The 15,933-nt window shown below is 46.3% G+C and overlaps 1 protein-coding gene across 1 annotated transcript in view; it reads left to right on the top strand.

Moving 5' to 3' along the window:
* CFAP251 (cilia and flagella associated protein 251) overlaps window positions 1-15,933 on the top strand; it is a 74,690-nt gene that overhangs the window by 1,279 nt on the left and 57,478 nt on the right. Inside the window, exons 2-7 of the mRNA XM_068990020.1 lie at window positions 1,644-1,821; window positions 1,933-2,044; window positions 2,099-2,238; window positions 3,263-3,656; window positions 11,225-11,362; window positions 13,812-13,921. Coding sequence (XP_068846121.1) covers window positions 1,664-1,821; window positions 1,933-2,044; window positions 2,099-2,238; window positions 3,263-3,656; window positions 11,225-11,362; window positions 13,812-13,921 — 1,052 coding nt within the window. The 5' untranslated portion in view covers window positions 1,644-1,663. The remainder of the gene's footprint in view (window positions 1-1,643; window positions 1,822-1,932; window positions 2,045-2,098; window positions 2,239-3,262; window positions 3,657-11,224; window positions 11,363-13,811; window positions 13,922-15,933) is intronic.

Raw genomic sequence — 15,933 nt, 5'->3', positions numbered from 1 at the left:
GGCTTATCAACCAGCCTTGTGATAAGAGGGTGTGGTGGGCTCGGGAGAAGCATTCTGCCCTCCTAAGACAGAGTCTTCTGCCTCAATGCCTTTGGCTGTTTCCTTCATGCCTTCCTTCAGAAACCTCAGGATGGACATGCAGGCGGGCTGTCTTTTGTGAGGGGCTAGTGGAGGGTCGCTTTGAGGTGGAATCATCCTAATGGATTTTACCACTCTGGTTTGATAGAAACATTTTGTGATAAGAATCGCAAGATAATGTAACCTGTGTAATATTTAACCCCAGCCAGCTAAAATGATCTACACATGTAGTTCCCCGGGCGAGGAGCCTTGGAGGACAGCTGTATGCTGCATCAACGAGATCAGAAAATTCAGTTTGCTTTTGACAAAGAGAATTTTATCAAACAGTTCGTACTTCTTCACTTAATTTTGTCAAGCCTTCAGAAAGTCAGAATTGCTAGGATTAGGCCATGCAGTTTCTCAGTGGATGGCGCCAAGGGAAAAAATTGGGGACGGGAAGAGGAGGAAAGCCAATTTCAGGGCGCCAAGTCGCGGCACCTCTCCCCACCGACCGCCAGGGGGCGAGCTCTACCCACTCCCGTCTCTTTCTGGGCACGTGATCTCGGTTCAGCCTTCTCGCTTTACGGCGCGTCGCCTGCGGCGGCAACGGTTACCATGGAGACGAGGCTTGGTTGCCAACTGTAACTAGGGAGCCTGTGGAGAAAGCGGCCGCAGGTGGGAAGAGGGCTTTACACAGCGGAACGACCCCGGCCTTTGAGGACCAGGGTGGGTGCGCTCTGTGAGTCAGGAGCGGGGTCCCCGGCAAGGCGGGGGGCGCTCACCCCACCTGGGCCCGCCCTGAGGTAGCTCCAGGGAGACCACCGCGCCTGGGCTTTGTGCCCCCAAGGGCCCAGACACCCGCTCCCCCCCACTCCACCCCTCCCCGCCCGCACCTTGCTGCTTACTTGCTGTTTTACCTTGAATAAGTCGCTACACCTCTCAGCACCTCAGACTTAAGTTTGCTATGAGGAATAAACGAGAGAATACGTTAAAATGCTTTTAAACTTCCCAAACGACTGTTGCCATTTCTCAAGCACTCTGTGCTGCGGCTGTGTTGAGCATTTTACGTATGCCACCTCATCTTCACAAGACCCGCAGAATGTAGGCTTATCATTTTCATTTTGCCAGTGAGCAAATTTAGACTCTGAGGGGTAAAGTGACTTGCCCGAGGTCACAGAGCTACTGAGTGGTGGAACTGGGATTCAGTGCCAGCACAGGCTGACTGAACAGCCAACACTTTTAACCACCACCTGCTCCTTCCTTGATTCATATGCTTAGAATTGTCGCCAATACCTGGGTTATCATTTTGCTGCCTGTGGGAATATGAGTATATTTAAAGTGAGTTAGAGGGCTTTAAAATTATTCCTAGAAAGGAACGGATCCCCCGGGGGCAGGGGGAGAAGGGGTGTTGGGCATCGGTATTTTTAAAGATTCTGGACAAGCTTTCCCAGGAGTCCGGCATTCTTCTCATTCTCATGGAAAGGGACAGAGCTGGCACTGGCCATTTCATTGATATGTTTGTGGCCCAGGAAATCAAAGTGGGACAGAGAGGGCCCTGCTGATTATTATGTTCAAAATTTCTTTAGGGAAAACTCCAAAGAGAAGAATGTCAGATGCAGAGGAAAACCCGTTAGAAGAAACAGAAGAATATGGAGAAATAGAAATGCAAGAAGAAGAGGATGAAGAAGAAGAATATCCAAATTTTGAAGGGCTAGAAAATATGCAACAGGAATTAAAAGAAGTTAACACATTAGCATGGATAGAGTCTCCAGAGGAGGAGGAGGAGGAGGAGGAGGAGGAGGAGGGAGAAGAAGGGAGGGAGTTTGGGGAAGAGGCGGAAGCAGAGGATGGGGAGGAAGGAGAGGCGGAGAGAAGAGAAGAGGAAGAGGAGGACAGGAAGGGGAAGGAGGAGGGAGAGGAAGAAGGGGAAGGGGAGGAGAGAGTGGAGGAGCATGAGGAGGAAGAGGCAGGGAAGGGAGAGGGAGTGGTGGAAGGATTGGGGAAGGAGGCTGTCAAAGACGAAGCACCGGAGGCAGATGAGGACGCCTCAGGAGCACAGGAAGAAAGCACAGTGGAGCCCGAAGAAATCGCCAGGGCCATGATCAGCTTGGAGAGATTTATGCAGACTGATTCCCAGACAGTCTTGTCAGAAACATCCCTAGTAAGTAGGAATTGTCATTCGTTCATTCATTCCTAATCATTAATCGCATGCTTGTTACCCACTTACCTGCCCGGCTGTGGGAATATAAAACCAAATAATACACAATCCATTCTCTTAAGGAGCTCTAAGGTGTGTAGGGAGGCAGACCCGTAACCAAAGAGCAAGTGTTAGAAAACTAAGTGGAGTGAGGGGACTTCCCTGGTGGTCCAGTGGCTAAGATCCTGAGCTCCCAATGCAGGGGGCCTGGGTTGGATCCCTGGTCAGGGAATTAGATGCCATATATGGCAACTGAGACCTGGCACAGTCAAATAAATATGAAAACAAACAACTAAGTGGAGTGATTGAGAGATGCATAAGAGATATGTATCTATATAAAGGCTGACAACCCAGCTTAGAGGATGATCAGGGAAATCTTCCTGGAGGAAGTGTGTACCAGAGCTGACTTAAAGGACAGTGGTTAGCTGGAGTGTGCTTATCTAAACAGAGTCAGCCTGCAAAACTCAGCTGTGGTCCAAGGAGAAGTGTGTGCCTGCGTGCTCAGTTGCTTCAGTTGTGTCTGACTCTCTGGGGCCCTGTGGACTGTAGCCCGCCAGGCTCCTCTGTCCGTGGACTTTCCCAGGCAAGAATACTGGAGTGGGTTGCCATGCCTTCCTCCATGGGATCTTCCCAACTTAGGGATCAAACCTAAGTCTCCTGCATCTCCTGCATTGCAGGTGGATTCTTTACCCACTAAGCCACCTGGGAAGCCCCAAGGAGAAGTGACTCTCTATGACTTTGTGGTGGTTTTGGAGGCCACTTAGAAGAATCATTTTGCTGTTGTGGGTCTGCTAGTAAGCTGAGAATAAACTTGACACACCCACGATTCCTGTTATTTGAGTACAAAACGTCCCAGGCTCTCTTTTAAAGCAGTTCATAGTTCTGATGTGAGGCTAACACTAAGACTGGCTGATTAGGAAAAGAAAGGAGACTAAATGAGGGCATGTGGCAGCATGTACTGGATTTGACATCACAGTCTCCTTTTTATTTCTTTTTTTTAAAGGAAAGTGGTAGCAAGTCAAAGCATTCATTACAATCAGAGCTTTTAGAAACGTTTGAGCTTCCAAGAAGCCCTGGCTCACAATTAGAGTTTCTGGATTTGGACGTAACCACTTCTGGGGAACCACTGATTAGTTTCCCGGAAAGGCAGCCTTCAGGCGAGCTCGACCAGAGGCCCCAAGACGAATTGGAAGAAGAAGAAGGGAGAGACTTGGAACCAGAAAGGGGAGACTTGGAGCAGGAAAAGAGGGAAAGGAGAAAAGAAAAGAGGGTATCATATATCAGCGAGAAAAGTGAAAAAGAATCACAGCCCGAAGCAAGGATCACCAAGGCATCGCTGGTCTCCACCGCCACTGAGGACGTTTTGTTCCAAAGCAGCGAGAGTGCCAACACGTACCCCTTGGTAAGTGTGGCGTCCTTTTATGTGTTTACTTTTTTAAACTTTTTATTTTTGTATTGGGGTATAGCTGATTAACAATGTGGTGAAAGTTTTAGGTGGACAGTGAAGGGACTCAGCCATTCAATCCATTCTCCCTCAAACCCTCCTCCCATCCAAGCTGCCAAATGGCCCCCAGTGCTTTGAGAGTATTTTGAAATAGGGGAATTTAATGCCTATGGAAAAAATGCCACCAGAAAGATCCATTTTAAGCTAATCATAGACTTGGGTCTTTTTAAAGCTCAGCTCAGAGCTCTGCTGGACGTGTGTGACAGAATGCACTGCATCTGGGTTCAATAGCAGTGCTGTTCTGCAGGCAAAGAAATTCCGCAAGCGGTTTGTCTGTTGCATAGGGTGTTATTTTCTTTCTTTCTTTTTTTTTGGCCGCACCTCGAGGCATGTGGGGAGTTCCTTGACCAGGGATGGAACCCATGCCCTCTGCAGTGGAAGCACGCAGCCTTAACCAGTGGACCGCCAGGGAAGCCCAGGGTGTCGTTTTCTTGCAGGAGACTCAAAATCTCTCTCTCCCCTCTCTCTGTTTCTCTTCCTTCCCACTCTCCCTCTTTGATATTCTGATACTTCTCTTCCAGCCACCAATTCTTCTCTTTCTCCTCCTCTCCTCACCTCTTCTCCTATAACTGGCTTGATGCTTTTAGCAGCTCCTCAAACCATGACAGTTTCCTAAAAACTAGCCACCCCAAGATGGATCAATAAGCAAAAGGTCTGGAAGAAATGAAAGCCACCAGGAAAAGCACCAGTTGGTCCAATGGAGTCTGCCTTTGCTGCCTCTGACAGCATTTCAGGGAGGTGCCATCTGCGAGGAATAAAAATATTATCATTTGCCAAGAGAAGGAAGAGGAGGTTTCTTTTCCCCCTTCTTCCTCCATCTGCTGCTTTCTGAAAATTGTTTCCTGGGATTCATCCTCCCCCCGCCTCTCCCCTGTAGATCCATGCCTTTGGAAGACTCGTAAGTGATGGAGTGTGTATACTTAATGCAGTTCCTAACACAGAGTGAGCACTTGACAAGTGTTAACAACCAGATGATGAATGGGTGGTGGTGGTGCTGGTAATGGAAGGATGCCGAGGGGAAGTGCGGAGAAACTGACAGCCTCCTTTCTGTAGATGTGGCTGGCTTTGAGCAGTGGAGTTAAAGCTTCAAGCTTGCAGTTGCTTGGCCTGAAAGAAAGAATAACTTTGAGTTTTTTAGAGCCCATGAGGACATTGGTTTTATTTAGCCAACTAACCACAAATCAGGTGATATCACTGATGAGAGCAAGCGATCTTTGTGCCAGGGCCCCCGCTCCCTGGACTTGACAAAAGCCACCACGCAGGTCTGGGCCCCTGTTAGCCTTGGGCTTGCTGTGGAACCAGACTTGCAGAGGCTGTCCCCCTTTACAAGTTTGCTTAGCTCTCTGAGGGCGCTTTCTTTTTCCTTTCCTTTTGGCTTTATTGTTTCTTCTTTTTGTTAAAATGAATAAGTGCTCTTTATTTTATATATATATATATATATATATATACACACACACACACACACACACACACACACACACACACACACAGAGGTTCAGTGGCTAAGACTCTGTGCTCCCAATTCAAGGGGTCTGGGTTCGATCCCTGGTCAGGGAACTAGATCCTATAGGCTGCAACTGAAGACCCTAAGCTCAAAGATCTTGTGTGCCACAACTAAGACCTGGTGCAGCCAAATAAATAAATAAATAGTCTGTATTTATTTTCTTAAAAAAATTCACCTTTTATTTCTTTTTTCTGTAAAAAAGGAAAGCATATATATATATGGCAAAGATTCCTATTCTTTAACACACTCTCACCCAAAACCATTTTCCTGAGGTGATTACTGTTGCAGTTTGGTATAACCATGTATCTTTCCAGACTTTTTCTGGTACGTGTACAAATATGTATCTATACACACACACACACACACACACACACACACACACACACACACACGTTTGTTTTTCAGTTTTTGTTTTTACCAGTGAGATATTCTGAATCTCTGTAAAATGCTTTTGCACTTAATATCTCTTAGAGGATTTTTTTGTATCAGTTCATGTGTAGCCACTTCTTTATTTTAAATTCAGCTATTTCCCTATTGATGGCCATTTATGCTGTTTCTAATTTCTTGTCCTCACCAAATGTGCTTCTGTTGCAGGAATGGGGACCTCCTCCAGGGCTCGAAAACGGGCTCTTGTCTAACACTCGGAAATGAATTGTCCGAGGAGATGCACGTGCTGACACAGCAAGAGACTTTAGTGGGAAGGGGCGCCCAGGTGGAGAGCAGGAGGGTGAGGGAACCCAGGACAACTGCTCTGGCACATGGCTCACAGTCTCAGGTCTTATGGTGATGGGATTAGTGTCCAGGTTGTCTCTGGCCAATCAGGGTCCTTCCCGGTGGCGCAGGCATTACTCAGCCAAGATGGGTGCCAGCGAGGAGGGTTGTGTTCCTTATTGGGACCTCCTGTTGTGAAATAATTCATGCAGCGGTTGCTTATGCTGCCTGGCCAGGATGGGTGGCTTCAGTCAGTGTGTCTCCCCTAACTCTTCAGTGCGCGTACTTCTCTATGTGCCGCAGCACCCTCCTTTTCCTTTGGGGTCCCCTGCCTTATTCCAGAGGCCTGTCATAAGTTGAAGTGCTCATGGTAAATAGGCATAACCGTGGATACCATCTCCATCCAAAAAAACAAAGTATCGTGAGTTTATGAGAAGGAATCATACGACTATCAAATATAGTAAAATCTGGTTTTGACAATCAAGTTTTGTTTTCCAGATCACCATGTTTTAGAAGAAGATTAATACGAGAGGTGACTGTCCCCATGATCACCTATCATAAACGTTGAAACTAGTGCAAAATGCAATGAGTATGAGTCCTGTGTGATTTTGGTTAATGATGGGGCTGCTTGAGGAAGTTCTGTGACTACTGAGTGAGGTCCATCTAGTTTTCATCTTGGAAGAGTTGTTTTACCTGGAGGCAGGAGTCTAGTTAAGAATGTGTTATTTTTATAACTAATTTGTTAAATTGGAAAATAAATTTCCAGGGTGACTATAAGGCCTTTTAGAATTACTAGGTTTCTAAAAGAACCCTCTCACATGAAGAAATTGGCTTTTAAGAAGCTAGAGGGCACTTCCCTGATGGTCCAGTGGTTAAGGTTCCGCACTCCCAATGCAGGGGCCGCTGGTTTGATCCCTGGTCAGGGAACTAGACCCCACAGGCTACAGTGAAGATCCTGTGTGCTGCAACTAAGACCCAGGACAGCCAACTAAATTAATTTAAAAAAAGATCCAGCTAGATATGGAATATTTCCATTCCTAGAAGGTGCAGCTTGAGACAATTATGATTCCATAATTCTACCACTCACGCCCATGCAATAAAAGATCTAAATATAAATATAAGTTACAGCAAATGAGCAGATGGAATGAGGAGACAATGGAGAATGAAGTGTGTAGGAGAGAAATTGGCCACATTGCCCACTCTGTCTGTCTTGGGAGAAATATATGGTCCATCATTTAACCTTAAGTATCATTCAAATATCAGAAAGGAAATGCACCAGATTTCATCTCTATGCTCCAATATAATTCACTGATTTTTGGTAACTGATTACATAACCATTATTTTAAACACTCTATCACATCAGCCTTGGTTAATTTTTAAAATAGACTTAATGGGGGGTGGGGGTGGCAGTTTTAGGTTATAGGAAAATGGAGTGAAAAACAGAGAATCCCCGTGTAGTCCCTTGTGCCTTCTTCACCCTGGTCTCCTCTGTTACTCTTGCATGAGTGCAGTACATCTGTCAGAGTGGATGAGCCAATAGGGAAGCATAAGTATTGCCTGAAGTCCATAGTGTACCTTTGGGTTCACTGTGTGCTGTGTAGTCTCTGGGCTTTGACAAATACATAATGACGCATATCTACCACTGTTGTTTCATGCAGAGCAGTTTCACTGCCCTAAAAATCTCCTGTGCCCCACCTGTTCATCTCCCCCTCTCCCTTAGCACCCCAGCCACTGGCGACCATTAATTTCTTTAAATTGTCTCCATCGTTTTGCCTTTTCCAGAATGTCATGTAGTTGGACTCATACACTATATAGGCTTTTCAGATTGGCTTCTTTCACTTAGTTAGCATGCCTTTAAGTTTACTCTGTGTCTCTTCTGGCTTACTAGCTAATTTCTTTCTAATTTTTAAAATTTTAATTTTTTGACCATGTCTTGTGGCTTGTGGGATCCTCATTCCCTGACCAGGGATCAAACCTGGGCCCTTGGCAACGAGAGTGGAAAGTCCTAACCATTGGACTGCCAGAGAATTCCTTCATTGCTTTCTTTTTTGGGGGATGTGAACCATTTTTAAAGTCTTTACTGAATTTGTTACAGTACTGTTTCTGTTTTGCATTTTGGTTTTTTGGCCACGAGGTCTAAGCTTCGGGACCAGGGATCAAACCCACACCCACTGCATTGGAAGGTGAAGTCTTAACCACTGGACCACCGGGGAAATCCCCCCTCATTTATTTTTTTATCACTGAATGATACTCCATTGTATGAATGTACCACAGTTTATCTATAATTTTTGTAAGAGACATTGAAAACAAAAATATACATAAACAAACTGCTATTGAATTGAAAGCAATAGTTATATTTATAGTACCTGTTATTTTTCATTTCAGGAAATTTTAACTTTGTTTTATTTTACTTGTTACTAGAAACATGGGGTTTTTAATCCTCCTAAGGGAATTTTATCTCTTTATATTGAATACTTTGTCCTTCCAGGGAGAATCGTGAATAAGGAACAAGTACTCAGGCTAAATAATTGCCTTCCTTAAGAAGTTACTTAGTGACTTTATTATAACTTATCCATTCTACATACTCTCATTCAGTAAATTGAATTTCACAACAATCAGTGCTCACTGTGTGGCTGATTACTGAACTGGGTTCTAGGTTCTGGGGAGTAGGTAAATAGGAAGTTGTTTCTATTTACTGTTGAAGGCTTTCCTTTATTTTTAAAGGAAATATTTTTATTGAAATATACAAAGAGAAAGTGCACACACAAGTGTAGAACTCACTGAATTCTTACACAGTAAACATACCTGTGTTTACTTTGCATCTTTGCTTTTCTTTCTAAATGGAGTTATCAATCACATACCATAAAATCCACCCTCTTAACTGTTTCTTAAAAGATTATGGTAAGGGACTTCCCTGGCGGGCCAGTAGCTAAGACTCTCAATGCAGGGGGCCCAAGTTCTATTCCTAGTCGGGGAACTAGTTCCCACATGCCACAATTGAGTTCTCATGCCACAGCTAAAGATACCACGTGCTGCAGCTAAGACCTGGTGCAGCCAAATAAATAAATAAATAGTTTTAATCAGATTGTGTTAAAAGGCACATAATATAAAACTTATCGTCATAACCATTTTTACATGTAAAATGATTTTGTTAGGTTGGCCAGAAAGTTTGTTCTAGTTTTTCTGTAAGGAAAAACCATGTTAGGTGGTGGTGGTTTAGTCGCTAAGTCGTGTCTGGCTCTTTGTGGCCCCATGGACTGTAGCCCACAGGTTCTTCTGTCCATGGGATTTTCCAGGCCAGAATACTGCAGTGGGTTGCCATTTCCTCCTCCAGGGGATCTTCCTGACCCAGGGATCGAACGTGGGTCTCCTGCATTGCAGGTGAATTGTTTACCAACTGAGCCACCAGGGAAAACCCCATAAGCTGTTATGGAAAAACCCAACTGAACTTTTTGGCCAACCCAGTAAATACATTCATAGAGTTGTGCAACTGTCATCATCGCCATCCCCATAACTCTTCATCTTGTGAAACACACACTGTACCTGCAGCTGCCAACTCCCCACCCCCCACCCAGTTCCTGCCAACACCCTTCTACTTTCCGTCTCTATGAATTTGACTATTCCCAGTACCTCATACAAGTGGAACCATTCAGCTCATGTTTGTCTTTCTGTGACTGGCATATTTTACTTACATTATGTCCTAAAGGCCCATCCACGTTGGAGCATGTGTCAGAATCTCTGTCCCTTTGGAGGCTGAATAATATTCACACATTGTTTATCCATTCATATGTCCACGGACCCTGGGGTTGCCTCTGCCTTTTGACCATTGCAAAACATGCTGCTCTGCACACGGGTGTACACGTATCTTTTCGAGACTCTGACTGATGTTCTTTTGGGAATGTGCCCAGAAGTGTAACGGCTGGATCACACGGGGATTATTTCCAGTTTTTTTGAGGAACCTCTGTATTGTTTTCCACAGCAGCTTCACCGTTTCACACTCCCACCCATGATGCATAAAGGTCCCAGTTTCTTCACATCCCTGTAAAGTGTACCCTTTAAGTTTATTTTAATTTTTAAAGTTACTTTTGTTGAAGTGCAGTTGATTTGCAATGTTAGTTTCAGGTGTACAGCAAAGTGATTCAGTTATATATAATATATATTTGTATGTATATATATGTGTATGTGTATATATAGCTTTTCCAGATTCTTTTCCCTTGTAGATTATTATAATATATTGATCATAGTTCCCTGTGCTATATAGTAGGTCCTTGTTAGTTATCTGTTTTATATATAGTAGTGTGTATATTTTAATCTCAAATTCCTAGCTTATCCCTCCTTCCCAACCCACTTTCCCCATAAGTTTGTTTTCTATGTCTATGAAAATTTACCCTTTTAAAATGTACAATTGGGTCTTCCCTGGTGATCCAGTAGTTAAGAATCCACCTGCCAATGCAGGGGTCACAGGTTTTAATCCCTGGTTGGGGAACTAGGATCCCACATGCCTCCGAGCAGCTAGGTCTTCATTGCTACAACTAGAGAGTTTGTGTGCTGCAATGAATGATCCTTCATAACCCAATGAAGATCCCTGCATGCCGCAACTTAGAACTGACACAGCCAAAAAAAAAAAGTACAATTGTTTGGTTTCTTAGCCCATTCACAAGGTTATGCGATGTTTGCCACTATCTAATTTCAGAACATTTCTGTCACCCCCAAAAGAACCCATACACAGTAAGCAGTCACTCCCTACTTCCTCCCCCAGCGCCTGGAAACCATTGACCTACTTTCCATCTCTATGGATTTGCCTATTCTGGACATTTCCATATAGATGGGGTCATACACTATGTGGTCCTTCGCATCTGACTGCTTTCACTTAGCATCACATTCTTAGGGGTCATCCACGTAGTAGCATATTCTTGAGGACTTCTCAAGGTGATGTTTCTCTCTTTAAAAAAATTTTTATTTGTTGGTACTTTTATATTTTTGGCAGTTTTGGATCTGAGTTGCAGCCTGAGGGCTTAGTTGCCCTGTGCACACAGGATCTTAGTTCTTCGACCACGGATAGAACCCACATAGCCTGTGTTGAAAGGTGTGTTCTTAGCCACTGAACCCCCAGGGAAGTCCCAACATGGTATCTCTTTATTGGTTGATGATGTGAACCCTTTTCCTCCAGAACTCGTGCTAGGATCGCCCCGCAGCCCAGCTCTGGGCTCACACACCATAGTGACCTGCTGGTTTTACCTTTGTCTTACAGACTATGACCTGGTCATTCGGGTGGAACAGTACCCTTCCTGTTTACTACATTCGAGAAAACCAGAGAGTCCTTCTCTACGCCAGTGGTCACACTGGGGTCATCTACAACGTCCTCAAGAACAACCAGCACCATCTTCAGGTTTGCAGGCTTCTCTTCTGGTGAAAGAAGTTGTCATTAACTTGAATACAGCACTTTGTTTTTTATTTCTAGGACCAACCTCATTCTATCTCAGTCACGTGTTCCTTCCTCCCTTCTGAACCATAGCGAATTCTGTTTGCAAACAACTTTTGCTGTTTGTTGTCTTTCTGATTCTAATCAGAATCAATTTACAAACAGCAGTTGACTTTAATTTTATAGTAACTAGAGTCTAAAGCATCTGTATTTTTTTTACATTTCTGTAAAAATGGGGTCAGGAGAGTCCATGTTGTCTCTATGGGACAGTGATGAACGCAAAGGGAAGCTCTTCAGTGGGGATTCAGACCTCGTTAACCCTTAGGCTCCTTTCCAGAGCTCTCAGGGCTTTGATCCTCCTACTCATGCTGAAAAGTGGGTGTTAATATCGCCATTTCACAGGAGAGGAAACTGAGGCTCAGGTCAATTTAGCTGACTGCCCCAAGGCTGCTCTAGCAGGTGGTGAAGCCGGGTCTTAGGCTCAGGTCTCCTAACTTGAAAGTATTAAGTAGGTCAGTTGTCCTCCTCCCTCGCCTCCCTCCAGCATCTGTTTTTATTCACGCCCCCTAAGTGCCTCCCTAAATGCCCCACACACCTTCCGTCCCCCACACTGCGCTGCTTCCTCTGTTCCGGATGTTTTTTTGACCCCTTTCGTTTTCTTTTACCTGTCCACATGTTTTTCCAGTGTCTGAATTTCTACTAGTTAACCTGATAAACAGTTCCACATCATCCCCTTTCAGTTCCCTATATTTTAATAAGGACCTTCCTTGGTCAATGCCTAGATCAGAAGCTTCACCAAGTATTTTTCCAAGAGGTCAACCAGTACTCAGCATCCTGCCAGGGATCCAAGACAAGTGGGTGTAACTTCAGGAATTTGCTTCCTAGAAGTCCTGAAACATACACAGTCAGCATACTCTTCTTGGCGCTTAGTTGAATGTGCAGCGCCGAGTGCAGCAGGGGGAGAAGGGACAGTGTGATGGTAGGGATGTGGAGGAGGGGCAGATGGGCTGAGAAGCAGGGAGCGGCCAGGCAGGCGTCCAGCCTCCCCAGAGGGGGTGGCTGGGCGGGGCCTCGGCCAGTCATTCATTTCCATTTGTATTTGTCATAACCACTATGTTTCAGATGACGTCATGAACAAAACAGACCTAGTTCCCCCCACCATGGAGAGGCAGACTTAACCAAGTGAACGCGTAAATACATAACTAAAGATTGGGGACTTCCCCTGGTGGTCTGGTGGCTAAGACTCTGTGCTCCCAAAGGAGGGGGCCTGGGTTCCATCCCTGGTCAGGGAATTAGTTCCCACATGCCACAGCTGAAGATCCTGTGTGCTGCAACTAAGAGTTCTCACGCCCCAACTAAAAGGTCCAGCATGCCGCCCTGAAGACTGGGGATCCCACGAGCTGCAGCTAAAGACCTGGCACAGGCAAATAAATAAATAAACAATAAACTTGCCTACAAATAAAGATGATAATCGCTGGAATGGGTATGTGAAAGTGCTCTAAAAGAGAAAAATCAAGGTCTGAGAAGACTTCCTCTGAACTGGTAGGCAGGGAATAGAAATGTGCTATTTTTGCTGAGACCTGAAGGCTGAGCATGAGCCAACCAGGGGCAGTTTTGCAGGCAAGAGCATCCCCGACAGAGAGAGCTCCAGATTTTCAGGCCTTTTGTGTGGGGCCCAGAGAAGAGGCCAGTGAGCGAGGGGGTGACGTGGAAAGAGGGCAATAGGGGTGGTTTCCTGGCTGCCATCTCTTGTTTGTGTTTCCAGAAGATTCCTGTTGTGTGGGGAGGATTATAGGAGGATACAAGTGAAAGCAGAGGCCAGCAAGGAGGCTTTGGCTCCAGAGCTGCTCAGGGACCCGAGTGAGCAGTTTTAAGGGAGATGAGGCCAGCAGGGGAGTCCAAGGAGGTGGGACCTGAGAGGACCCAGACATTTATTCTCAACCAGGGTTCAGAGTCAGGTACATGCCTTGACCCCTAGGAAGCCACTGTTCTTGTGGGGAGTGTAGCTTATCCTGTGAGTGGTTTTTTTTAATACTATTTTTTACTTTTAATGTGGGCCATTTTTAAAGTCTTTGTTGAATTTGTTGCAATATTGCTTCTGTTTTATGTTTTCTTGGCCCTAAGGCGTGTAGGATTTTAGCTCCTTGACCAGGGATGGAACCCACACCCCCTGAATTGGAAGGTGAAGTCTTAACCCCTGGACCATCAGGAAAGTCCCTCCCACAAGCGTTTCAAGGGAAAGTCTAAAAACCTCTGGCTGTAGAGTAACACCAGGAAAGTGGGCAGGAGTTGGATGTTCAGAGGTGGAGACTGGACAGGGAGCTCACGTCTCTCTCTGGGGTCCCACCTTTCCTGCTGGCGCCAGGGCTGGGCTGCACCTTCCACGTCTCAGAGCATCTTCTCTCCACGTCTGCAGGGCCACCCCAACATCATTTCCTGCCTCTGCATCAGCGAAGACAGGCGCTGGGTCGCCACGGCCGACAAAGGGCCCGACTGCCTGATCATCATATGGGACTCTTTCACAGGGTAGGCACGCCAGAGCCGCCGCCGCCTCGTTTATGTACAGTAACGGGCCATTGTAACCCACAAAAAATGAGGCATGCTGGTCTGGGGATAGAGAAGCCGGTGCTGGGATGCAGGGCAAGGTGCAAGGGTCCCAGGAGAGCTTGTCTTCCTGCCTCAAGGCCCATGGGAGTGATATGACTTTGGTGAATTTCACATGGACAATTCTTGGCTCTTTAAGCCAGAAACCCTGTCGCTCAGATGGTAAAGAATCTGCCTGCAATGCAGGAGACCTAGGTTCGAGCCCTCAGTCAGAAAGATCCTCTGGAGAAGGGAATGGCTATCCACTCCAGTGTTCTTGCCTGGAGAATCTCCTGGATAAGCTGGTGGGCTACAGTCCATGGGGCCGCAAAGAGTCTGACACGACTGAGCAACTGACGCTACCAGGCACGCTGGCCTGAGGGGAGGCCAACTCACACTCACCCAGCTGGGGGGCCCAGAGAAGTTGTGTGACTTTCACCATCTGCAAAAAATAATAATAATAATAAAAATAAAAAGGCTAATCATACCGTCTTTGTTTCCCTGGGCTGCTGTAAGAAATTACCTCTAGGGACTTTCCTGGGGATCCAGTGGCTAAGACTCTGTGCTCCCAATGAAGGGGGCCTGGGATTTGATTCCTGGTCAGGGAACTAGATCCCACATGCTGCAGCTAAAAGATTCGGCACAGTAAAATAAATATATATCAAAAAAATTACCCCCCAACTAGGTGGCATAAATTACAGAAATTTATTCTCTGCTTGTTCACAAGGCCAGACATCTTGAAGTCAGGGTGTCTCCAGGGAGCTCCTTGGGGCCCTGAGAGAGAATCTGTCCCATGCTCCCCTCCTGACTTCAAGTAGTCACTGGCATCCTTGGTGGCCCTTGACCTGTAGACATGTCCCTCCAGCCTCTGCTTCACGTGGCGTTTTCCCCTCCGTATCTCTCTGTAAGGTTTTTTCTCCTCTAAAGACACCAGTCATTGGGTTTAGGGTCCTCCCTAAGCCAGTGTGACCTCATCTTAACTAATTAGACCTGCAGAGACTCTGATTCCATGTAAGGTCACATTCTGAGGTTCTGGATGGAATGAATTTTGAGGGGTACACCATCTGACCTACACTACTTACCTTACGGGATTGTGATGAAGATCCAGAGCACAATCCCTGGCCCAGGGCAGATGCTCACAGATGTGTGTCCTTTTGTAATTCCTGGTCCTAGAGATAGAGGGCAGTGTCAGGTTCACTGACAGGATTTTAAGGGCTTGACTGGGTGTGGGGGGTGGGGTGGGGAGAGGTGAGGTGGGTTAGACAGTCCAGGTGGAGAGGAAGATTAGGAAGTTACACTGAATTTCTGGACACAGGAACTTCCCTCCTCCGGGTGGCCCGTGGTGTCCATAGCGCTGTGTTACCTAGCCGCAGTCCTTACCCCACTTGGCTGCTCAGTGGCTTTCAACACCCTTCACTCCTCTTGGCTCCTCTGACACCATGTGCCCCTGGTTCTCCACCCAGTGCTGTCTGTTCCCTCTCAGATTCTTCTCAGCCTTATCCTCCTCTGGCCGTTCCTTAGCTGTGGCATGAGGGGATGCGGGTGCTGCTGGTGATGTTCTCCAGCCGGGCAGGAGCACACCCAGCGCTTGAAGCCAGACCATCTTACTCTCAGTGTTTCCTGAGTTTGCTGAGAGGGCACTGCTGGAGGGCGTTCCACCTGCCGGTCCCATGGGCCTCCTCTGCCAAAATGTCCAAAAGTCCTGTGCCTTTGCCTCCAAATAACCTCTGCCTCTGCCCATCCTCTCCTGCTTGGGCCACTGCAACAGCCTCCTGTCAGATCTATCCTGCTCCCCTTGCAGTTTCGCTCTTCAACCCACCCTTCATGGCACCGAACTACTTTTTCTTTCAGTTATTTATTTTTGGCCACACGGCGCAGCATGTGGAACTTCTCCAACCACGAATCGAACCCTCGCCCCCTGCAGTGGAAGCATGGAATCTTAACCACTGGACCAC

Source organism: Capricornis sumatraensis, chromosome 17, assembly GCF_032405125.1.
Source record: "Capricornis sumatraensis isolate serow.1 chromosome 17, serow.2, whole genome shotgun sequence".
NCBI classification, from domain to species: Eukaryota; Metazoa; Chordata; class Mammalia; order Artiodactyla; family Bovidae; genus Capricornis; species Capricornis sumatraensis.
This window is presented reverse-complemented; position numbering and strand designations above follow the sequence as displayed.